This window comes from Lathamus discolor, chromosome 4, assembly GCF_037157495.1.
Source record: "Lathamus discolor isolate bLatDis1 chromosome 4, bLatDis1.hap1, whole genome shotgun sequence".
Classification (NCBI taxonomy): Eukaryota; Metazoa; Chordata; class Aves; order Psittaciformes; family Psittacidae; genus Lathamus; species Lathamus discolor.
The window spans coordinates 27,797,623-27,823,527 of NC_088887.1; the positions used below are offsets into that span (position 1 = coordinate 27,797,623).

General features: G+C 40.9%; 1 protein-coding gene across 5 annotated transcripts in view; it reads right to left on the reverse strand.

Annotated features, from left to right (window-relative positions):
* Positions 1–25,905, reverse strand: part of APP (amyloid beta precursor protein) — a 209,536-nt gene that overhangs the window by 76,776 nt on the left and 106,855 nt on the right. For 3 of the 5 annotated variants that reach the window (XM_065676756.1, XM_065676757.1, XM_065676755.1), the window contains exons 6-7: positions 18,279–18,484; positions 7,546–7,713 (exon numbers count right to left, since the gene is read on the reverse strand). In XM_065676756.1, coding sequence (XP_065532828.1) covers positions 7,546–7,713; positions 18,279–18,484 — 374 coding nt within the window. The remainder of the gene's footprint in view (positions 1–7,545; positions 7,714–18,278; positions 18,485–25,905) is intronic. The other 2 variants (XM_065676759.1, XM_065676758.1) reach the window with 1 other exon arrangement.

The following is a 25,905-nucleotide window of genomic DNA, read 5'->3' on the forward strand; positions in this document are numbered from 1 at the left end:
TACCGCTAATTCTGGGAAACAGCAGGACAATTGAATATAAAGATTCTGTTGTGATGAAGCAACAGGTTGCTCTAATGTGACTGGCTTTGGCCAATGTGTAATAACTTGGGGGTTTTAATTCATTCAAATTCGCAGTTCTTATGCAAAATGTTTCCTTGCAATATCACTACTTATGAAGGCAGACTTTCAGGCTCTGAAATGCTATCACTAGAATTCTGTATTTTCAATTATGTCTCCTGCAGTATCTCCAAGACAAGTTAGTATTGTAGCTATTTGCTGCAATGAGTATTTTCCACCACTAAGTGCATTGTCGAAAAACTTGATGTCCGAACGAACATACTCTAGACGTGGCCTGGTTTCTGTCTCTGAGACTCCTCCCTGACCCCCAGCTCAAGCTGGCTCTGTGGTTGTACAGATAAAATGAGTAATCACCCAGTAAGTAAGATTAAGGATTAAAATGTGTTACCTAACTATAAATTTGGTATACTTTACCATTCTGCCTACAGGAATGTACTGCTGTTCTTTAATGTGTTAGACACACTTTGGAAGTTGGCATGCAAGTTTAGCTGTCAAAACACTTACTTCCTGCTAACTGGTGAGATGTCAAGATCTCTAACAAGTAACAAATGGATAAAGCAAATTACTGACAATGGGAGTATCATCTCATAAGCTGCTGCTTTTAAAAGATACAGATCATTTGCCTTACCTCTGAAGAGAAATTAAACTGGACACTGGAAAATGCTAGGTGATGAATTTTCCCTTCACTTAAGAGGGAGGTTATGAATGCTCCATCCCTGTCAGTGTTCAAGGCCAGGCTGGACGAAGCCTTGGGTGGTATGGTTTAGTGTGAGGTGTCCCTGCCCATGGCAGGGGGGTTGGAACTAGATGATCTTGAGGTCCTTTCCAACCCTAACTATTCTATGATTCTAAGAGCATGATCTGGAAACACATTAAGACTGATCTCATCAATTATCAGGGATGGATGGATAGTAATCTGTAGGAAGCTGAAGTTAGACTGCATGAAAAGCAGTAAGTGTATTCTCCCTATTAGTCTAAGTTTTGTGCACAGTTTTAATCCATATTTAAGTTGCTGTGAAATTTCACCTATATTATGAAATCGGAGCTTTTATTGTGTTTCTTCAATTTGAAATTGAAATAAAGTATCTGACACTTAAAAATCACCAAGAGATACAGCAAGTTTGTACATTTACAACATTTAGCCTAGAGAAGAAATACTATTCTACCTAAATTCACTCGAAGATCTGTGACAGTGCTTCAAAACGATCAGAGATAAAATAAAGAGTGTTAACATTTAAGCTTACGATTAGGTTTACAGGGTTTACACAAGGAAGGAGGGAAAAGATAACACCGAAGCCTGTCGGTTCCTTCTTTGGATAGCCATAGGAATTCAGTACAATGATAAACCTCCCTATTCTATAAAAAGCTTTTTCAATGATACATCAAAGTTTACAAAAATTGACTGTGCCACCAGAGTACAGTTCATTCCCACTTCGGATGAAAAACATATGAAAACTCGGTGGCACGAATTCTTTCCACTCTGCTCTGAATGCACCCTGGGACCTGTAGGACCTGCTGGTAGAGCCTTCTCCTATGCAACAGCTGACAAATGAAGCACATTTTAAGAGAATGAATGATCTCAGCTTGGAAGCTCCTTGTGTCCCCAAGTTAAGACTTGAACATCAATGTAATTTCAAAATAGTGCTTACTAAAAAAATCTGGTCTTTTTTAGCCCCTTCTATAGTTTTAAGGATGTTTCACAAGCAACAATTAAGAGACAGGAGAAACAAGTCATACAACAGATTACTTCTTAGTGTGACAACAGGACAGAAATAATTCCTTCAATAACAGCATGTTGTGGTTTACTTCCAGTTGGCAACCGAGTACCACACAGCTGCTTGCTTTCTCCCCTCGCCCCTTCCCCATGAGATGGGGAGGAGAATCAGAGAAAGGTAAAACCTGCAGGCTAAGAACAATTTAATAATTGTAAAGTAAAATTTAGTAATTATAGGAAGAATGGTAACAGGAGAAGGAGAGACAGGAATAAAACCCAAGAAAGACAAATGATGCACAACTGCTCACCACCCACCGATACCCAGCCCAACCCGAGCAGTGATTGGTTGCTTCTGGGCAACACCCCCAGTTTATACACTGGACATGACGTGCTGTGGTATGGAATAGCGCTTTGGATAGCCTGGGTCAGGTGTCCTGTCTCTGTTCCCTCCCATCTTCTTGTGCCCCTCCTCACTGGCAGGGCATAAGAGACTGTGCCCTGGGTTTACCAGTAGCCGTTTTGCTCCTTCTTAGTAGCTGGAGCAAGCTCTGTGTTTTGACTTCCAGCCTGGGCAGAGAGCTGATAACACCGATTGTTTTTAATTGTTGCTAAGTAATGTTTATTCTGGCCAAGGACTCTTTGAGTCTCATGCTCTGCTGGGGACGAGGGGAGGCCGGGAGGAAGCAGAGACAGGACACCTGACCCAAACAAGCCAAAGAGGTATTCCATACCACAGCACGTCATGCCCAGGGAGGTAACTGGGAGTTACCTGGAAGGGCACGCTCTTATTTCGGGGCAGGGGTCGAACTTGTTTGGCGGTGGTATCGTATTCTCTTGTTATTTTCTCTTATCAATATTATCATTGGTGGTAGCAGCAGTGATTTGTGTTATACCTGAGTTACTGGGCTGTTGTTATCTCAACCTGTGGGAGTTACATTCTCTTGATTGTCCTCCCCATCCCTCTGGGAGCGGGGAGGGTCGGGGCGGGGGGGGTGTGTGTGAGTGGACGAGCTGTGTGGATCGGTTTAAACCACGACACACTGAAAAGCCCTTGATCAGGGTAATTGATACTTAACGACAACTAAAAACATTGGTGTGTTATCAGCACTGTTCTCAGACTAGAGCCAAAACACAGCTCTGCACCAGCTACTAAGAAAAAAAATTAACTATCCCATCCGAAGTCGGGACACATCAATTTATCATCTCCTGCTTATTCTTGTCAATATGTATCCATTCTGAGATCATTAAATTCAAATTAACTGCCTGACAGATCCTAATGATTTCAAAGAAGTCATTATGGCCAGTCACACAGTAGAAGTTTGAGTTCTTATACTGAATAGAAACCGCAGATAGTATTGAACATCCTTATTAAAAATCAATAGAGAGCAAGCATGTGGTCTGGCAGGCTGAAGGAATCAGTAACAAGATCCTTAGAGCCTTCTACTTCTAGGGCAATTTTATTTCAATTCCCATGTAGCTGGGTGATGAATGGTAAAATTTGACAGTAGTAGCTCCTACCCAACAGACATGATTTTTGTCAGACCTCAGAGAACTGGCCAAATTCATTGACAGTGTAGACAGTTTAAGGCTTAGAGTGACAGGACAGACCCACCTCTTCAGATCACGGCAAAGAGACTTTAGTAAGGAAGCAGAATAAAGCATGATTTTTTTTTCTTTTCTGTTGACAGTGTGTTCAGGATATTAGTATTCAGTGTTCAGAGTATATGAGTATTTCTAACAACAGAACATCCTCAGGTCTTGGTTTGGTCCAATTTCAATGCATTACATGAAAAATAAAATCACATCCCACCCTTCCATCCTTTGCCCACTATTCAAAAGAAACCCAACTGCTACCCACTACTTTGTATTACTCTATCTAAAATCTAACTAGCTTTTCCTGCAAAGCAAACAACAGCTAGACAAAGGAAAGACATGCTTTTAGCATCCATCTTCTCTCCTGCCTAAGAGAGGCTCACTCTTTTTTTTTTAATAGCACACAAGGGAGAAACAATAATGTGAATACTGGAGAGAAAAGGAATAAAGAATAGAGTAAATAAATAAGAATGAATAGGGTGGAGGCACAAAGACCAAATAGAAAGATTAAGTTAAGGGTGAAGGGTGACAGAACAGGGGTGGCCTAGATGGAAACTCTTCTCCACCATTTTTCTCTTCTTCTGCATGACTGGGGTGAGTGAGGGTGGTGTCTGTGCTACAGCCAGATGAAAAGACCTCTTTCAACAATATTCGACCAGTACCAAAGACAGGATGTCACTGAAGTGCTAAAATATATAGTATTCAGCATTTTAACTACTTTCACTGACATTTCCATTCAGCAATATGATGAAGAATAAGGAGGAACATCATGGTGATACTGAGACAGCAGATTAAATCAGAAGAAAACAAAGTTATTTTTATTTTCTTCTTTTCCAGTGATAGAAATAACAGGTGTGTAGAAGGTACAGAACAGACTGAAATATCATGAAAATACAGGAACAAAAATGTAAGTAAAGTAGCTAGGAAAATGTACCCTATAGATGCAAATGTTTGAGAAACTACTGAAGGAAAAAAACCCAAACAAACCGGAAACAGGAAAAAGCCCTCTGGGAGATCTATTTTAAAAGAGAAGACCAACTCTACCTTTCCTCAACCACCAGTTGCGCAAATGAAGCTAAGCAGCTCAAACACTCAACCTAACTCCATTTTCCCTAAAGAGAAAATGACTCAAACCAAAAATTGGGAATCCCAAAGTAAACCGAGTTAACTATTGAAAGAATACAAATGGTAATGCTCTTGGCATTGTTTCACTGAACTGAACCTAAGGAAAAACAAAATGTAACAAAACAAACTTCCATGAGATAGAGAAGAATCTCCAGGGCTTATCTCAATATCCTAATGAATATGACACATAGCAAATCTGGAATTTCTGGTTCCACACACTGCAAAAGAATTGCCAGTTTTAGGAGACAAGATCGTTTCTCCTCCCAAACAGCATAAGCTGAACAACTGCTGCTGCCAACAGACAGGTCTGAGGAAGGAAGAAAATCTATTTCCAGCTTTCACTTAATCCATAATATTATTTTTAAGATCATGGCTGAGGTCACCCCTTTTAGCAGAGTATTTCCTGCAAAAAGATCACTAGGTTGATTGGAAGTGCAACACAATAAACTCTGCTGGCTGGCTATTACAAGCAGCCAGTGCTATGACTTCACCTACAACCTGTGTATGAAAGGCAACACGATTGCATTATCAAAGTGACAAATAGGAATCTCACCCATCCAAGTTTTACTGCGTAAGTATAATTCTCATGAAGTCTGTTTTGTGACGTGACTGCTCTTTTAGTCAGCAACACCCCTCCCTATGTGTAGTAACTCTGCAGCACTATACAAGCCAGAAACGAAACTCTCAGATTTGAAGTGCTGGGTGAGTAACTACAGCTCTGTATGCAAGACGCACGATCTTTGGAGATCTTTGAGTCTGCATACAGTCCCACTGCAGAATTTGGAGAAAGAGATGCATTCACATGGCTCAGCTTGAAGGGCAGGAGACAAAAGGTGCTGTAAAAACCGGATGTTCAACAAAATTGCATGTAGCAGGAGTCCAGATCTACAAGTCTTTATTTATGCTGTTGCCCAGCCTTCAAAAAATACCTGTTTTAGCAACACTGACAAAGGCAGTAATAATTCTTAATTCCTACCAGGTATGTGAAAAGGCTGACTTTTTTAGTCTTACCTTGTTGGACATGAAACATAAGGATGAAGCGGCCCCCTCGCCTTTTTTTCCCCCGTTTCTGGGGAAAGTAACAGGCACTGTCACAAGAGGAGTACTATCAGAGATAGGTGACATTCATTTGCCTCATACAGAGGCAAGCACTTCTGTGCAAGTAAATCATGTTCAGTCCTGTCATTCTTCCCCTGCTAAATGAGACTACTTCCAGATGCAAAGCAGCAAAAGGTTCTGTTTCTCAGCTGTTTTCCGTTACTAGTTTTGACAGCCATCATCATGTCTGGATCCAATCACCACTTACGCATGATACTCACCCATGTGTGACTGAAAAAAGTAACTGCCCTTTACAAATTTTCTGTTGGCCGCAACAGTAAAGAATAAACACAGCCTCATCTTGGCTACCTGAAACTAAATGTACAAGAGCTGAAGTGGACAGTCCAGGCTTATTGCTCAACATCTCTCTCACTGCAGTGCTTTTTCTATGCTTCCAATCTGCATCAGCCAGCTATTTTCAGTTTATTTTTCTTTCCTCCTTCCACATCTACAATATCAACTGCTCGTCAATATCACATACCTTGCATTTTTCATGGCGTAAATATTGCTTCTTTAAAATTCTCTTTTTTTCTACTACTGCCCTAATTTGTTATGAAGTCCCAGTTTTTCTTGCCTGTCATAAGGCACGCAATCGGATACAAACCACATTTTGCATCTGGCAATGTCTCACCTTCTGCAGAAACTTAATGGCTCGAAATTTCATTCTTTTAGCAAATATATTACAGACCTCACTCCAATCTACTGCGAAGTTCTTTCTCTCTTCACTACATCTTCTGTCTTCTTGCAAAATCTGGTCACTATCTAGGAGGCATCCCCCTTACTCACATTGTGGTAGTTTTTCTCTATGTCCCTCCATGGAGCTGTGCAAAGAACAGCTTTAAAAAGATGCCAAGATGAAACACAGCTGGAGCACCAGAGCAGCAATTCTGCCTCCGTGATGTCTGCTCCTGCTCTAATAAAATACAGGTTGGCTCCTTTGCTGAGCACACACACAGTACACCTCGCTAGGGCACTGCATGTGTTTGTCTGCATTTTTATGCCTTCTACTTATTGCAAACAGTCCTAGGCACAGATCAGAAAATATTTTGCTAAAAGGAGCCCCAACATGGAACTTCTGCTCTGCTCCTCTGTGCCCTGTGAGCTGGCAGGGCAGTGAGATACGAACTCACTATCTCATGTGTCAGATGTAAATTGTAGCCAATACTCTCCCAAGAGTACATGCTGCTAAGGCAGACAGCAGGGGAGTGGCACTAATGGCTCTCAAACCAAAACTCAGCTGATAAATTCAGCATCTGATTCATCAGCTTCAGTGCTCTGTGATGGAGAAAGCCATCCTTCTCAAACCAAAATTCACAGTGCAAACACTCTTTCTTCAGGGAAAATGATCATTAAAATATATGGTGTGTTAAAGTAAGTGGGAGGTGATTCACATCCATGTTCATCCTCAGGGAAACCTAAAAAAAAATCAAGTGTTATTTTTCCTGTTCTTGCTGTAAACACACACAAAGTATTCAATCAAATTGGAATGAAAAAACCAAAAATAATCTTGAAATGAACATTCTGTTATCTTAATGATGTAGCTTTGATTAAAAAAGGTCAGACTTAATACATGGAAATACACTGTAAAAACTATGAGCTATTTTTAAACTTACCTGAGGCTTATCTAACGTTTGTGTTGCTTCCTGCACATGCACTGCACATGCCCACACAGACATACACAAAATGTCAGTACGCTTTGACAGAAAACTAAGAGGTGAGTGCGAAGGTCTTGACTAAGGAAATGTTAAGCTTTTAGCTAACTACTTGCAAACCCCCATCTACAGCACCAAGACACCCACTACCATGCTGGGTTAGCGAGAGGCTAGTGAGGATCTACTGGTGAGCAGAGGCTTTGGACAGACCGCGGCCAGAGGTTAGTGTGAGTCCAGGCCCACTCCCGCACAGCAGGAGCAGGGGAGGCACGGAGGGGCACTTACTGACGCTGCCACAGACCGCCATGCAGTACTCCTCCGAGTCAAAGTTGTTCCGGTTCCCACCGCAGCCGCCATAAAGGAAGGGCGCGCACTTTCCTTCGGCCACGTCAAAGTACCAGCGGGAGATCATCGCGCGGCAGGGACCAGTCTTGGCTTGCTCAGAGCACACCTCTAGTCACAGGAGACCCGGAGGAACCACATTTAGCATGTAAATGGTATTGCTTTGGTTTCTTAATTAGGTACCTTTCAATGTCCACGCACGCAAGCGAGGAAGGAGATGCACCAAGGAGGTGTTCCGGGGAACAGCAAACCCTTCCCCAGAAAACCACCCCAGAGACAATTCTGAACTGACTCAGATTGGTGCTAACAAGTCACCTTAGCCTACCTATACTTTTATGTTTTTAGCTACTTCATCCGCACGCAGTGAGGGGTGTTGCCCTGAAACAAGCTCCAGCATGGTAGCAATGGTACAACTATGAAGTTTCACCTGCTTCCAGGCCAGATGGGTACAAACACTGCCTGTTCATGGGGTCTGCCTATGGCCTCAGGCAGATTCATACCCAAGTAGCACACTCGGTGCTAGAAGGGTGTCACCCATCTGGAAGGGGAACATCTGAAAGCACAAGAAGCCATATTTTCATTTGTTGTTTTTTAGATACATACTCCCTCCCTGCCCAGCCTGAGAAGTTTCCTAGCTTATACAAAAGAAAAAACAAACCCCAAATATTTATGACTTATAGAGGAAAATAAATTCTCTTCAGACACCTATTTATATAAAGCCATTGCTGAAGAAACTCCTTCTTGCAAGCTGCCTTCACAGGGCTTTTAATTCACAGTTCGAGGGCTCACATATATAAAATTGCTGCCACAGCTTTAACTCATCCACCATAGGAAATCTCATCCCCAGTAAATATATACTGGGGAAAAAATTAAAATGGTCTGTGTCTGTGTTCATTGTGAGCTGCCACAGCCTCTGCCTATATCCTGCAACACAAGAAAACCTGAGGGAAGAACCAAACCACATAAATTAAAGGAAGACAAAGCAAATCCTGCCTGCAATTTGGAATTCAGCCAATTACATACGTAAACGTACAGCCCTTTACCAATAATGTTCCAAACAGACAAAACCAGTTTAATCTTTCAATGTGCTGCTTAAGTAGTTTCCAGTCCACATAATGTTCGACAGCAGCACGCCCCTCATTTGCTTTCATCCCACGCACTGCATAGGCAGAAAAAAGGCAGAAAAACCGGTATGTTCAACTACAGCCTTCTAAATTCCCTGCATCTATTTGAGTTCTGTGGAAGGCAGATCCCTAAGGGTTGAAAGGTATGAAGAAATATCAGTGCATTAGCACTGAAAATCCCCTGCATGCTCATCACCTCTTAGATGCTGGCTACAAAGAATCATGCTTTTCAGAGTCTGTCTTGATACATCTCTTCACTGTCCCCAGGAGCACTGCTATTTATAATGCATTTTACGTTCGATTGTCATGGGCAGTCAGTGTATACCTATAGTTCCTTAAATAAATAATAAAGGTGTAATTTGACGTGTGTTTAATGTATTCACATATCATATCTGTAAATAATGTCAAGAACCAATTTCAGAGAGCATGCATTTGGTCTAAGAGAAACAGAACCAAGTGTATGCAACCATCAAAAATGAGCTACAAACATTGCAATTCTGGACCAAGTAATTAGGGGGGAAGAACAGCAGAGGATGAAGGAGTACTATTTTTTTTCTTTAAGAAAAAATGTAAGAAGACTATTTACTTACAGATGACATTAATTACAATTAGTTGAATACTACCATATGATTAACTATACAGCACATTTAGTATGCAAGTGTTTCTTCCTATTTATTTTAAATCAAATCCAGCCCTGCTGTCCTATTATACTGTCAAATCTTGATGCAAAGCTAACTTTGCACAGCCTTGGAAGAGCTGCCACATGTCAATTAAAAACGAATAGTGACTCTTGACATTAAAGAGACAGGTATAATCAAGAGAATTTCTGCTGACAGGAAATGTCATCTTAAAACCCACAAAGGTCTCAATAACCCAGTCTTTCTTAGCTAATACTGTGCATGGGCTGAGCTCTACTCACACTGTAAGCGCCTTCTAGGTTTCCCCCAAAACAGCAGTTCTGCTATAAAGACTAATTTATTTCATTTTAGACTGTTCAGTGTTATCAGTATGTTAACAGCTGACAGATTTAATCTGAAATTTCCTATAGGTATCTCTCTCACAGAAAGAGCAGCACAGATATTTTTTGCATGAGCAAAGGTTATCCATTTCCCAGTGTCACCATCACCATCCATCACTGCCTGTTCTCTGTGGACAGCCCAGAGAGGCATTCCTTCACCCCTGCTTTGGGGTGAAGGTACATATTTAAACCAGCTTCCACACCTGGGAACTGGCTCCATTGTTCCTGTTGGTGGGCCAGCTGCTCCTCCCATGCCTCTACATCACCTCCACATCACCTGTCTACCACATCAATCCTCACCTGTAGCATGTCATCTGAGAAGATGGGGAAATGATGTATAGCGATGGGAAATTCAACAGGTTTCCTTGGGCTATTAAACTAAATATCATTTCCCCTCCCACTGCCACCAAGTGTAGCAACTAATGCTTGTGATGGATGAGCTACGGTATTTTCACAGATACTAGCAGCAGGCAGGCAGCATATACTGCTAAATAATTCATCAAAAAGTTAAAAGCTGTCTTTGCTTCATATATTACTCTTGTTGCAGAAAACTGATTAAAAGATGAGTTATTTTTTGCCACTGTGTAATTCAGTTTTACTTAGGGTATTTATTTAGGGTATTTTGATACCACAAAAAATTTGCATGCAGTACAGCATTAATGGTGAGAGCTCTGCTCTGTTTAAGGAACTGGCTCACTCTTCCTCCTCCAAAGATGCATTTTTGCTTTTGGATCCATGAAACTGGATAAAATTAAAGAAGACAAGCCTTTGCCACAACCCAGGTTCATAAGTAGTCTAAATTCTGTTTTCAGACACAGTTTCAAAACCATCCTTCTTAAATAGTAAAATTTCCCTCATCTTCTTTGTGCCACAAACCAAAGATTACAGTTGCTGGTTATCTTCCTTCTCTGAAACCCCAGATATGGCATATTATTTCTGAGATATCAGGAAAGTATAATTCAACTTTCTTCATTCCAAGCTTCTTGTACTTATACCAGCCTCTTGATGCAAAAAGGAGCTGTTTCTAACCAAGCAGGTAGACCATTCCCCAAGTAACAGTGCTGTTGCAAAGCTTTTTGATTTACTTTTAAATTAACAGTTAAAATGATATACTGAAAACTAATCAGTTACACTAAACATCGGTACTGTGTTATTTTTTCTTTGAAAAGCACAGTCTTCAGCACTCCAGGAAACACACAGTCTTGAAGTATGTGGACACTGATTTACAGTGCCTATACACAAAGTACTTCCATAAACACTCGTTTACCAAAAGGCTGTAAGTAGACCTAATTAGAATTTATGTGCAAACACTTTAGATACTTTAGATGATCAATTTTTACAAAGGCAAACATAAAATATGGTTCTGAATGGCATTTTAGAGGTTTTCATTACCATATAAATTGTTTGGGTTGATTTTTTTTTTTTTACTGTTCCTTGAAGAAAACCAATTTTAAATCAAAGTGAAATTATAATTGCCTTATTTTAAAATTTCAGCTCCATGCTCTTTTCCCCTCATGAGACTAACATTCTGTGAGCATCAACATTTTCAACTGAGGAATCTGAAATAAAATTTAAACTTCTAATGGGGGGAAAGGGGTGGGGGGGAGAATTAAAGCTACATTTACATACTTCTATCACTATAAACATCAGGGTTGTTCAGTATTTTCTTTAGGATTTGAATTTATTTACATTATGATGAGAACTAAGCTCATTTAAATGCTGGCACAATTAGTCCCAAACCTTTAACCTTAAATTAAATTTGGAGAGATTTAAGGAAAAAAGGACAAACAGGAGGAGACAGACTACAAGGTCTGGCCTGTCTCGGAAGTTGGGTCCTATGTTTAGTTTATACCTCTGAAAATCCTCTTTACCTTAACACTGCAGTAGAAAGATACCAACATGTGGGCTTATAAATATTACAAGTTCTTTAATTTAGCCACAGTAATTATATATAATATTACAACCAGAGTAATTCTGGCTTCCGTGTCTTCAGGAACTGAGAGCTATAGTTTGGGGATATTAATATACATTTATCTGTATTAGTCTCCATTTTCTAACTAGCTTAGAAAAATGAGACACCAGTAAAGGCACTGCTTTAATTTTAGTTATACTGTTCATGCTCCAAAAAGGCACAATACTGTTTTCCTCAATGAATTAATCAAAAGGAAATATTTAAAGATAATTGCACTGAAACAAAGCTTCCTCATTCTGAATATATGGTTAGAAGAGGCAGCCAAATTTTAGTTTCAGTATTCAAAGACAAAAGCTAATTTCAGAAGGGGTTTCTGGAATTAGGAGAAGACAGCTGTGAAGCTGGCATATACTGTAGGAATAAAGTTGGTGCACACGCTACACAACTGCTAAAATACTTTCTACACAGAAAGTTAAAAAAGCAAAATGATGACTTTTAAAAGTAACACCGAAGAACAGCTCTTCCAAAACTGTTAAATACCCTAAAATTGTAATTTCCATCCTGTGCAATTAAGATTCAGTTTCTCTGTCTAATGTCTATTCTTCAGCTACTGGAGGGGAATACCTGAAATACAAAAAAATATTAATTGCATACTTGACTAGAATACAAAGCCCTGTAATTTTGAAGTGGAACAAATACATGAAAATACATTTTCTATTCACCTGTGCACAACACAATTTAAACGAAGGTGCCCCGTAGTTATCACTGATGGTCACAACCCCAGCAAAAGCCCAGCTTGATTTTAAATATAGGCCAATAAAATGTCATGAATTTATGTGTATTTTAGCAAAGGTATCATTCTTACATATCATGACTATGCTAATATGGCAAGACAGTGAATATGACGATTGGCCCAGAAGTGCATTCCAGTCTTTTTACACAGCAAACCGACACATCCAATATAGTAAAATGGTATTTTCTCTAGGGATACAGATTCTTAGGGGATCTCTTCTGGCAGGATATAATTCAAATGAAATCACTCTCCAACCTTACGTAAAACATCACTATTACTGTGTTTAGTACTTCAGTACTTTGCCCTTGACCCAAAATAGTAGTACTACATTGCTGTCAATCAACAAGATTACTAGATCATAAATTCTTCCAATAGCAATATATCTTGAAGTATTATATTATGGTGGAACAGTGGAGTTTTAAATTATAATGCCTAATTAAAAGCTATCAGTTATTTTAATGCAAATCCCTTAGGTTAACTTTATCAGCTCTTGTCCATATGTTGCAGTAGATTATCATTCTTAATGAAGATCTCCTAACAAAAACACAGTAGAGTGATCATAGTGTCTACTAGACATATAATAACCTATTGATGTCTTCATAATATGGAATACAATCACAAATTATCACTTTCCAACTACAGAGTACTGCATAGCCTTGAAGCAAATGAAGAACAAGAAGGAACTACTACTTTAAAAGAAAGATAATAACCTTTCAAACAAGAAAGTGGGGCAAAGATATGGAGGTGAAAAAAAGCCCAATCAGTCTAGCATATGTTACTAATACTATCCCAAAATTTACAGTTAATAGGTCTAGTAATCAGGGTTAACCTCCCTTGCTTTAGAATAGATGGTGACTGTCACTAAATGGATTTAAAGTCTTTCAGACCTAAAAGTCTTCAGCTAAAAAACTCCATGTGAGATCAATAAATCTGAGAGCTACCACACAAACATCAGGCTGCTTTTATCTTGCTAGGAAACTAGCATATGGTCTGTTGCATGCAACTCCAGATTGTAAAGAGTTAAAATGTCACATCAAGCAGCACTGCTTCAATTTTTGTTTAACTGTTTAAAGAAACCCAGCCAAACCAGAGAAAGCAAAACCAACTGCTAAAGAACAACACTATATGCTACATGAAGCAGGTCAGGCTCATGCTGCTGAATCCCCCTGCACCTGCTGACAGGTATGCAAAGAAGCTGCCAATTGTTTTCTGCCAGGCTGCTGCGCTGACCCCACTGCTCTCCTTTAAATGAGACCTGATTGACCGCTATGTTGACAGGAAGCACTAAGCTGAAATCGCTTTTTCTTTGTTGTACGCCAGAAGAGACTGATTTTTCTTGTCACCTACTGTGCTGAAGGAGAGCAGAAACAACATCACAAACAATTGCAGATGATGGAAAAGCAGTGCTCCTGCTTGCTCTGGTCATGCGCTAGAACCACCACCTGGAGCCTGGATGCTTCAGGAGCAGCTCTGCAACACCCGTGACACTGCAGCCGTGACGGCAGGCATCAAACCGCTCCTTTGCTTAAATCCTGGTCAGCAGAGAGTCACTTCCCTTGCTCCACATGGAGACAAAGTCAAGAGCCATGGTTTTCCGCAGGGCTTCATAAATGAGCCACAATTAGTGGCACAATTTCACAAATTCAGTGATAACATCTCCCAGTGACTAAGGTGAAAATGTACATTTGACATTAATTCCTCTGTCTGGATCCCTGGATCCACAATTGGCTGGATTTAACATCTGAAGCCCAGCAGGAGCATATCTGAAAGTTTAAACTCCATATGAACCAGAAAGTAAAGATGGTCTCTCACAAAAGGTAGGAAAGTGCATACTGGCAAATACTGTCCTATGGAAAGTATATTCACATTTTTGATAAACACTATAGCTCATAGAAATATGCTTGCTGAAGAACCTATCTTCCTGCCAATGACCTCTCTCATTCTCTAGGCAAGACTAACTTCCTTTTCACTGAAAATAAGTTTGCAAATGGTTCTACTATTGCTATTTTAATCACAATTCATTAAAATATGCAAGGAAATAAAACTGCCTGACAAAACTGATTCTTCAATAGCTCAAGTGTCTTTAAAGCGTAACATTTATGTTTTCCAATTATTTATGGTTGAGGGCAATCATTCCACCAATCTGGGGGAGAAAGTGCTCAGTACAGCCCACAATTAGATCCTAATTTATGGGTTGGTTTAGAACAGTTGCTCCTTGCTGATTTCACATATGAAAAACAACTCCTCTCAAAGTGGGCAAACCCACTGTCTGAGCTCTTTAATGCTAATCACAATGTTAGTTACAGCTTCATAAAGCATATATAAAACTGGCTGTAAAGCGTCTGTGAAGAACATCCTAGGCTATATTTTATGAACTGCACTGACTAATGCTTGGGAAAAGTAGCCTGAATGGAGCTCACGTCCACAGGAATGAAGGTCCAAAACATAAACCCATCTGAAGAGTCTTTCAAGGCGTCTCCATAGTATGGACCACTTCTTAGTATGGGTATCACCTACAAGGTACCTCTGCCTCTTTCATTTGTGCTGACTGTGACAAACTTTTCTGTGTGCAACAGCAGGACAATGGCAGATGCTCACCACAGAAGCTCCTATGCTGGATCTGCTGGCTGCATCAGGAGGACGGGACCCTGTAAGAAGCTTTCTCTCAAGTGCAGCAAGGGAAGCAAAAGGAAGGACCAAGGCTCTGTGTTATCTGGACACTTTTACATTTACAAATAAACAAACATTTTGCAACAGTGCAACTCTGTCAGACACCAATTACATACTCAGGGACAGTCTCTGCAATCCTGCTCTCCAGGAGGGCTGGAGGTCAGAAAACCCAAAGGGCTGTGACACAACTACACCACAAACTTATGCTGGTAACAGGCTGCCCTCACCTCACTTGCAGCAACACATATTCCACTCAGTCATGCAAGGTGGGAAAAAACATGGGAAATTTTAGACTTGGGAAAAACAGGGCAATAGCATTTTATTGTCAGCTAGCAAGTGTGTATGTTTCTAAAGGATTTTTAAAGGGTGGCTTCAATACTTGCCTCATCTCTTTTGAGTTTTACATTCCTATTATTACACACTACTTTCCTGAAGGCTAAACATCTTAACCTGTTTGAAAAGTCAACCTCAGTAAAGAACACGTACTACCTAATTCGTCCTCATTTCCACTCATCCAAAATCCCATTAACGTCAAGTGTACTCCTTTTTTTTCCTCCCCTCTCAATATGCAGTGAGAACAGGGCGTTTTATCCCCAGGTGGTGAAAGCTCACATATGGAAATATATTTAATTGGTTTAAAGATTTAAACATAATCTCCTCCCGCCCCCTCCTCACTGAAATGGCTCTCCAACAACTGAGCAAAGCACTCAATACTGTTATATAAGGCAGAAACGCAGAAGACTACGTTACCACCTTTAGAAAGAAACAGTTGCAACTGATTTTTGCAAAGCATTAGGGCTTTTGATTAGCAAGCTTATCTGCACAGAGACTTGAACAGAAAAAACTAAAGGACATAATTCTGCTTTTTTTCCAAAGCACTCTTATGGCACCCTGCTGTCCCTAGCATGTGTGATGAATTGTCACCATCAGTCCTTGCTCCATACCTGTTCTGCCATATACTGGCACCAGGATTCAAGAGAAAAGGACACTGCCACACGCAAAATGGGGGACCCTTCTGGCACTTCAGTCCCAAGCATCCCTAGAGGCAAGGGAGGCAAAAGCAAAGGGAGAGGAAAGGAGCCAGGCCAGACGTTTTCTGCCTCCTTTCATGACTGCCCCAATCACGGTCATTTTTCCTCTCCCTCCTGCACATCCCAACTCCTTTCTTTTCAACTGTAGCCTTTCATCTCATTTTATGCCATTATCTCTAGCACTGACTGGTAGAGAAATTGGTATATACCTTACTGAGATTCACATAATATCAAACCATTAGTTACTAAAATTGAAACATAAGGATAATTCATTCAAACATGTAACACAGAAGAAATGTGGCATTTAAATATATTATGTTGCTATATTGTCTATGGACTACAGTAAAATTCAAAATTTAAAATGCAGTTAACTACAAAATATAATGAAAAACAATTCTAGAAATAAAGAGTTCTCTCTCACTACACGTTTTCCTCTTTTTGGCAACGCATTCCTATTTCCTCCTCCCTCACCCAATACAGCTCATTACACAGAATCACAGAATCACAGAATCCCAAGGGTTGGAAGGGACCTCAAAAGATCATCTAGTCCAACCCCCCTGCAAGAGCAGGGTAACCTACAGTACATCACACAGGAACTTGTCCAGGCGGGCCTTGAATATCTCCAGTGTAGGAGACTCCACAACCCCCCTGGGCAACCTGTTCCAGTGCTCTGTCACTCTTACAGTAAAGAAGTTCTTCCTGATGTTAACGTGGAACTTCCTATGTTCCAGTTTACACCCATTGCCCCTTGTCCTATCACTGGATATCACTGAAAAAAGCCTAGCTCCATCATCCTGACACCTACCCTTTACATATTTGTAAACATTGATGAGGTCACCCCTCAGTCTCCTCTTCTCCAAGCTAAAGAGACCCAGCTCCCTCAGCCTCTCCTCATAAGGGAGATGTTCCACTCCCTTAATCATCTTTGTGGCTCTGCGCTGGACTCCTTCAAGCAATTCCCTGTCCTTCTTGAACAGAGGGGCCCAGAACTGGACGCAATATTCCAGATGCGGCCTCACCAAGGCTGAGTAGAGGGGGAGGAGAACCTCTCTTGACCTACTAACCACTCCCTTTCTAATGCACCCTAAGATGCCATTTGCCTTCTTGGCCACAAGAGCACATTGCTGGCTCATGGTCATCCTCCTATCCACCAGGACCCCCAGGTCCCTTTCCCCTTCACTACTTTCCAGCAGGTCGACCCCCAACCTGTACTGGTACATGGGGTTGTTCTTCCCCAGATGCAAGACTCTACACTTGCCCTTGTTGAATTTCATCAAGTTTCTCCCCGCCCAACTCTCCAGCCTGTCCAGGTCTCGCTGAATGGCAGCACAGTCCTCTGGTGTGTCAGCCACTCCTCCCAGTTTTGTGTCATCGAACTTGCTGAGGGTGCACTCAGTTCCCTCATCCAGGTCATTGATGAAAATATTAAACAGCACCGGTCCCAGCACCGACCCCTGGGGAACTCCACTAGTCACAGACCTCCAGCTAGATTCTGCGCCATTGACCACAACTCTCTGCCTTCTTCCTTTCAACCAGTTCTCGATCCACCTCACTACTTGATCGTCAAGCCCACACTTCCTTAGCTTATCTATGAGGATGCTGTGGTTCATGTTTCTGTATAATTATTTCTAAATTCCTGCAAATTTACTGCATTATTAGTTCATGGAGAAATATTGGAAGCAGGTATGTAAAAGAAATCACACAAAATGACTAACCACTGCTGTTCACGTAAGAGACCAAACCAGCTAGTGCTACCTCCTGCTTTGAGCTGACACTGCCCATCCTTCTGCAACCCATGCACATGATAACCCACACACCTACTTTCCCCGTGTTGTTTGCTACATATGGCAGTCAAATTTTATTTAATGTTATTTTAAAACAAAAGCAACCCTTCTGCTTCAATTCACATCATACACAACAGCCACACTTCATAGACAGACACCTCTAAAGAGTATCTGTAATGGGAAAGGGGAGAGGATTCAATGCACAAATTACAGAAGACAAAGCGTAATAACAATGCTGCAACTTCGGATATTTTGCTGTTTGGAACATTTTTTGTCATAAAGGGCAAACATGCAAAGCAGCAGGATCAGTTTTCCAGTCCCAAGCAAAATGCCCACGAATTTACCTCTGACAACCTCTTCCACAGACTCTGTAGTTGTGGTGGTAGTCGTTGCAATACTGGTAGTTCTTTCAGTTGCCTCCTCATACTCTTCCTCTGTCTCTTCTTCAATTTCATCACCATCATCATCATCGTCATCAGCATCTTCATCTTCCACAACGGTTAGCTCTTCATCTTCCTCTGCTCCTTGCTCTTCTGCTACCTTATCATCACTAAATGAAGAAAAAGATAATGATGTGTCAGCAACAAAATTACTTCAACATTTTATTCAGAAACTCTGCAAGGACAAGAAGTTACCTGTTTGTCTATCCTCCTTCCCTTTAAATAAAAAAGAAAGGATCAGGGACTCTGGAATATCCCAACAAGTAAGAAATCACAAATGCTAAAAATCCCCCAAAAGTCATCATAAGCAATACAGTGAGAAAATTAGGAAGACGGCAGACTGCAGCTACTCCTTTTACACAGGGATAGGAAAAGAATCCCAATCAGCAACACTGTATTTCGACAGCTAAATAACACTCCAGCTTCTTTCACTTATTTTGAAAGATGCTCACATTAGCTCAAAATGCACTCAAGTTCAAATGCACAGCAAAATGAGAGCTCCTCAGGACTCTCAAGCAGGAGCAATCTTACCCAGAGGCTCACTGTGGACTACTCTGTATGCCTTTCACGGAGGACTACCAAGTGTTGAAACAACCTGAAATTGCCCACACTGACTGCTGAGTTTTTGTTCTATTCTTAAAAGTGTTATGTGTGAATGGAAAAGCATACAGGGCACACTGTATGCGATTCCTACATGCAAAGAGCTGGCATTGCGCCCAGGGCTGTCTGCTTTCACAAAGGACAGGACAGAGACAGTGGACATGTGATACAACTGATACTTAGCTGACTGTTGATAGTTTTCATCTTTGAGGTTTTGTCTCCAGCACGAGCAGCTCAGCTCAGCTCAGATCTCTGCACTCGCAATACCTCATTGATGCGTAGGGCCTCCATAAAAGACCCATGGTACTGACCTGTATCATGATGGCAACACGTGCACCAGTACAAGGAAACCCCAAACTTCTGGCCTAAATGTTATTATCCATCACAGTGCTTCAAATTCATATATTCACCTAAAATCCTCAGGACTTTAACTGGTCTTGGATGAGAGGAGGAATACTGAAGTTAACTAAGTTTTTTATAAAGTATTTCACCTTTTTATGAGTATGAAATAAACACTGTATGTACACCATCACCTCTCAACTGCAAGAATGAGGTGGATTTGCAACCTCCAGTAGCTGTTTCTCATCTCCAGGCTTCTAGTCTTGGCTAATTACAGACAACTAAACTAGGCATATGGAGTGTAAGATATCCAGATTTTGATCAAGAGCATCAGAGACTATATGCCTTTCAACATTAAAGAAAGCTGCTCTCTGTATTTCTCTCACAAATATAGCATGCTTTAAGAAAAAGCACAATTATTTTTCCTCTTCCTTTCACGTGAATGATCACTCTCAGATATTGGCCAAGCTCATAAAAGTTAAAAAAGGACAACAAAAACAACATAATGAAACAAACAAAGGAAAGTCAATTAGTCACATGGAAAGCCACTTCAAAAGTAATTAGTATGCATGCATCAAATATCCATCTGTTTTTAGCTACACAAAAGCAATCAACTCTGCTATGTCAGCCCACAGCGTTTTGCTGGGAAATTCTCAGCATCAAGGCTAAGATTTTATTTTTCCTTTGCCTTCTTTCACCTTTTTTTTTTTCAGGAGTGTCATGGTGAAAGGGACAGGATGAAAGATGACGAATCTCTGTGTGCACTGCTGGCTGTGCCTGCCATTATAGCAGTCCCTGGTTTCTTCTCCAGTAGCTTACCAGAAGTAAACGCTTAAAGGGCAGCCCCCACCTGCATCCTCATTATGACTTGCTGCTTTCTGAAGAGCTAGACATCTGAGAATGTAGAAAACCCCAGAAGAGATGGAAGACTACACCAGTTTATGGGATCAGGCTCCTGAAAATATTCTAAAAAGCCAGCACAAAACCATACTAGAATATTCTTTCCACTACTTTGATCACTCCTAGAAAAACTATTTCTGCTAGCAACATCTTCTGCAAGACTCCATCACAAGGGCAGTAGCTTAAAAAAAAAAACAACAAACAAACAAACAAACAAAAAAAAAATAAAAACAGAAGTGTTTTTGCCTTAGATTTAGGTACCTAAATGGAAGTGAAAGACTTGCTATATATTTACAGAATTAAGATGCCTGACATTAGGCTTTAGAAGGTCATTTCTCTATTTAACAGGTTTCTTTAGAATCTCATTGTACAGAAGTGTGAAGCTATACTCAGGTTCTAAAGAAGCACTGCACGCTTTCTCTAAAAATAATTATTTTTCCAGCTGTCTACTTTACTTTTATTTATACAAGGATGAGTTAATCTCTTCCCCTACTAGTAGTGTTTTCCAAAGAGAAGGGGACAGGGAGATGACGTGCTCTATGCTCTCTTAACAAGTTTCTTCTTGAATACCAGAAACTAACCAGACTAGCATTATTCTGATGGTTTAATCAAGCTCAGCTATACTGCACAGTGTAACAGACCAAACAGCGTGAACATACAAGTCAGGGAAGTACCCTAGCAAGGCCTGACAGTAACAACAAAAACAACTTCACATTAGATACCAAGGCTACCCACTAGGTCACGCACTCCAAAGTCAGTCACAGCAGCCATGCTCTGCAGTGCAAACAGAAGATGACCACATCTTCTCAAGAGGCCATGGTTACGGCGGGCATGAGAAAACCAACAATGCCAGTAGTCCCTTCGCAGCACTCCTCAGGGGCCCAAGGCCATCGGGAAGGAGCAGGTCTCCCAGCATTTGTCTGTAATCAGAGGACTTTGAGCCTCAAGCTTGATACAGGTTTAGTATAAACAATACTACGTATTGATGTGCCTCTGTTGCAAACAAAGACAGCGGGTAAATTTCACATAGTTTTAGTGTTAGCAAAGGTACTACGTCTGTAAGTAACATGAAAAAATATGCTTGGTTTTGATTCCTTGGATTTAACCACTGTTATCTTCACAGAGCACACATGTGAGAGGGATGACAAAGAGGGAATGAACTTACACTACAAGATCCAGAATAAAGCATCAACTCTTCAAATGGGGACAAAACCCTTCCCTGCTGCACAGTCTGCAGGGCTGTTTCTCCCTGTCATGCTAAATGCTCCAGTACCATTCACATTACTCAATTTGCACCACCACAGCGCTGTTTCCCAGACAACACATCTAACTTCTGCACACCTTTCACCTCCCTAACCAGTTTAAATCCACCACTTTAAACAAACACTACCAAATGAATGTGGATACTGGTACTTCCCTTAGAAGTTTCGGAGTTTTATTTAATACACGTAGCCGATGAGCTTACTTCCTGGTATTATTATTACATTTTCCCTTCTTCAGTAAAGAAGTATGACTCGGGCTGGTTTCTCCTGGAACCATGACACCTTCACAGCTTTTTCTATCTATTCCCTTGACACTGTCCCAGCCAGGGTTTTATCAGCACCACAGACTGCAGTGTCTCGTTCTCAAGAAACTGTTGACATTCTGCCTTCACATAGTGGTGCCAGTGACAGGATTGTTCAAAGGCTGCTCAAAAAAGTCCCTGATACACTGACAAGTGAAAGCTGTATTATCACCATCTGAAACTGCCAATTAGTCATTTGCCGAGGTGAGCAGCGAGGGGAAACCCCGCGTACAGGAACCTCAGCTCCGAGGGGTGAGAACCACCGATGGAGCCTTGAGCCCTCACCAGGCCTTGCCCAGGAGCCCGCAGCTCTGCTGAGGCAAGCAAGGACTCGCAGGGCCCTGGCACAGGGTGCCCAGAGAAGCCGTGGCTACCCTATCCATGGTAGTGTTCAAGGCCAGGTTGGACGGGGCTTGGAGCAACCTGGTCTAGTGTCCCTGCCCATGGCAGCGGGTTGGAACTGGATGAGCTTTAAGGGCCCTTTCAGTCCAAACCATTTTATGATTCTACATCTGATGCCGCAGACATCCCAGGGTTTCAGGCAGCCTTAAGAAGTCACTGATTCCATTGACCCTAACAGAAAAAACTGACCACTCCAATGGGTGTATTTCTGGTTTTACAACAAGTAAAACTGTACAGCTCCTGCTAATATGCACCTAAGTGCATAGTTATAAGCAATATTTAAATTATGGATCTGTAACGCATATCTAAAAACTTCCTTTTCATAATCCATCACTTCAGTGAGAGCTGGCAGCAATTTATTCCCTTCATTCAGGAGCACGTATCTTTCTGCTCCTTTGTAAAGGTGAAGGAGAGGAAAAGTGAAGAAAAGCAAACTGTACTACTTCTTGCTGTTCAAGAAAACATTAGTAAATTAAAGTTTCCCTTCTGTATTCCAATAACCTGGAATAGAGACGGGCAGGATGGAAATGACAAGAATGATGCGTCTTCTTCCTAATGGTGTTTCAGAACTCATAGAGCCACAGCATAAGCTACATTTTAAGAAGAGGTTTCTGTCCTCAGCTATTAACTTCAGACAAAAACATGGAAAGGCTTCCAATTTAGGGTAAAAAATAATTATGGACTAATTACTTTTATTGGGAAGCAGATCATGTTTTTCTGCAATAAATGCTCATCCATTTGGATGTACTTAAACTGTGATTTTGCCAAGTAACGAGCAAAAACATATACTCCATCAGTGGGTAAGAAAAAGGTGCTCCAGACAGATGTTTTAGTATCTGGAAAGATTAGCATTCCCTACACTCAGAAACTGTATTTCATCACAAATAGATTCCATCTGGACTGTGGTTTTTACCAATCACCAAGCCTGAGCAAACAGCTGGGGGAAAACTAATTCCAAGAGAGGAACCAAATCAACAGTAGCAACAAGCTGCTGCCTGCCTACAGAGAACAAAGCCACATATGGCGGCTCTAGACAGCTATGGGAACTGACACTGTAGAAGCAATTGCTGCACATAACTTGTAGCCTGGGCTCTTTCACTCTAACAGGCCGAACTGATGGTAATTTACACATCCATAACCTTTACTACTGCAGGTTTCCAGTCTCTTGTGCTTCAGGTTTCCAAAGGCACAAAATCCCCCACCCCTCAACAGCCTCTACAGCATCCCAGAATGAACTCCAGGAAACCTGTGATGGGACTAGATTGCCAAGTATTCAGCCTGGGTCTAGCTTTGCTTCCAGAAGATGATTAATGATGAAAACAAATATATATATTATTCCCCATTTATAGTAAAGCTCCAGAGCACAAAGCTCTTTTAACTGTGGGACTGGAAATGGGCAGACCCAACTGTGAACCTCTATATGCCTAAGAGCCAATGCCTTAAAGAAAAAAACAAAAACACAAAGCAAAATACAAGAGCAGGGCACATGCCTGGAATCCAAAGAAGATTAATGCATTTGAGATGGCCTCATTACCAGGCTTTTGATTAAGGGCAAATCAGAAAGCTAACAGGCAAGTAACCAAATTCTCCCTCAACAAATTTGCACATCGGAGGCCTGGTTATTTTCCACCTAACATTCTTCCAAACCTTGCATGCTAGAAAAAGTTCTGACCAAAGGATGAGAGTTCTCCAGAACCTGGGCTGATCCCATCACCGCATTCCTCTGAATAGTGTCCCTAACTAAACATATGAGTCAACCCAGGAACTACTTAAAGCTAAAACCTAAGCCAACAGTGCACTTTGGCACATGAGCACTCACCTCACTGTACTTTCTGTTATTTAACTATGGCACACCAGCACAATTCAAGACAAAGCTGAGTATACCAGCCACGTGAAACTGAGTAATGTAAACAAGAATTAACAAAGTAATTTTGCATGGCATAGAAAGAGGAAAGGAAGTCAAAATAAAGTTGACTTGGTTTTGTGAGATTAGGCACAGAGCCAGGAAAGAAAAGTGTTGTGCCAAACATCCAGTCTATGTAACTGATCTTTTAAATGGCCTATTGGCATCAAAGTCCGGAAGATTACAGTGATCTACAGAACTGAAAAAGTCTGACCCACAAGATACCTCAGTTGTTTCTGGTCTGTGTGTTAAGCAACTACAAAAGCACAAATTGCTTAAGAACTGCCTTGGTTATTTTCATTGGGGCTGGATTATACTAGGTTAGTAAATCAGGTATCTCACAACGAGAAGAAATAATGTGATATTCAGACACACAAACACCTCCTAAGAGACAGTTAAACTTTTAAGAACTCACACAGCCACCCTCCATTGCACAGCCAGTCAGGACAAGCAATTCATGTTGCCTAGTATTTTTCATACATTCATTTTGTCACTTCTAATTATTTTCCTATTTCTTTTCCTTCTCTGGGGAGGTTGAAAATATGTTTATTTTCACATTTCCTAATAGAAAAAGCAAATAAGCTATTTCAAAAAGCACTATGTAGGCTGCTTTTCAGTTCTTAGACTTTATCGAACAACTGAATTATGTGCTTCAGACTACCTCTCTGCTTTTACAGTATTTATTAACTTTTTATACAGAAAAAATACAAAAGATGTGCCTGGTTTCATTAACACTGACAGAAAACAAGAAAAGATGCACTAAAAATCCTTCAATTCAATTTTTAAATAGAACATTTATAAAAAACAAACATGCGTTCCTTGTCCTACTGCCTCTGACAGGTACAGTTATTTTTAGTCCCCACGCTTAAACGAGAAGGTGTACTTTATACCATCAGAAACTTCTTTCCACAGCTAACCTGCTCAAAAAGATGAGCGTACGAGGTGGCGTGTAACATTTGATCTCATGTTTCACACAAGGTACCTGTTGCCTGATACGCAGGAACACTTTTTCAAAACTGACCCAGTTTTCTCTTGGAAATAGAGCCCTTGCTGGTGCCACTGCTCTGACAGTTTTCTTTGGAAGATTCAGCCAGAGGTACGTCATTTTTAGAGAAGGACGGAGTAATAATGTATTTAACCCATGCTCTTTTTCACTTTGATTATTTTTGCTGATGATAAAAACTATGAAAGTAAACACACCTGCAAGTACATAAAAATCACGCTCTATGAACCTGGTGACACTGAATAAATATTAAATTCAAAATCCCAACATCAAATGTGCATTAAGACTGAATGTGATGGAAGAGGGCAGAGTAAAGGTCACCTGTGCAGCCCTATTTCAACCAGCTCAAGAATTACCAGAAAAAGCTCTGTTACAACATGTGTGTTTCCACAAAACTTCTACTGTGTTTGGAGTAGAGTATTCAGTGGCTCTTTGTCCAACCTGCTATCCTACAGCTCATCTGAGGCAGTCAGTGTGAACTCTGTACCAAACCAAGTACTTGCCCTGTTTGTGGAATTCATCATCTTGCTATGCTCACACAACAATGACTGGGTAAAACTGGAATAACAACTTTGTTTTGCAATTGGGAAAGCAAACAAAAGACATACCAGAAGCATGCAGTAACTCTGGGCGTTCAAGACACTGAATAACATTTTTCAGAGAATGTGCCATCTTCAACTTTTTAAACACAGCTGCCAGCAGCTGTTGGAGGCCAGGACTTCTATGGAGCAGATTACGTCCACTTATGCAGCCATAAGAGGCATCTTTTGTCCCAGGTGTTTTATGGCAGCCACAGCATGCTAAGCCTAGTAGAAGACTT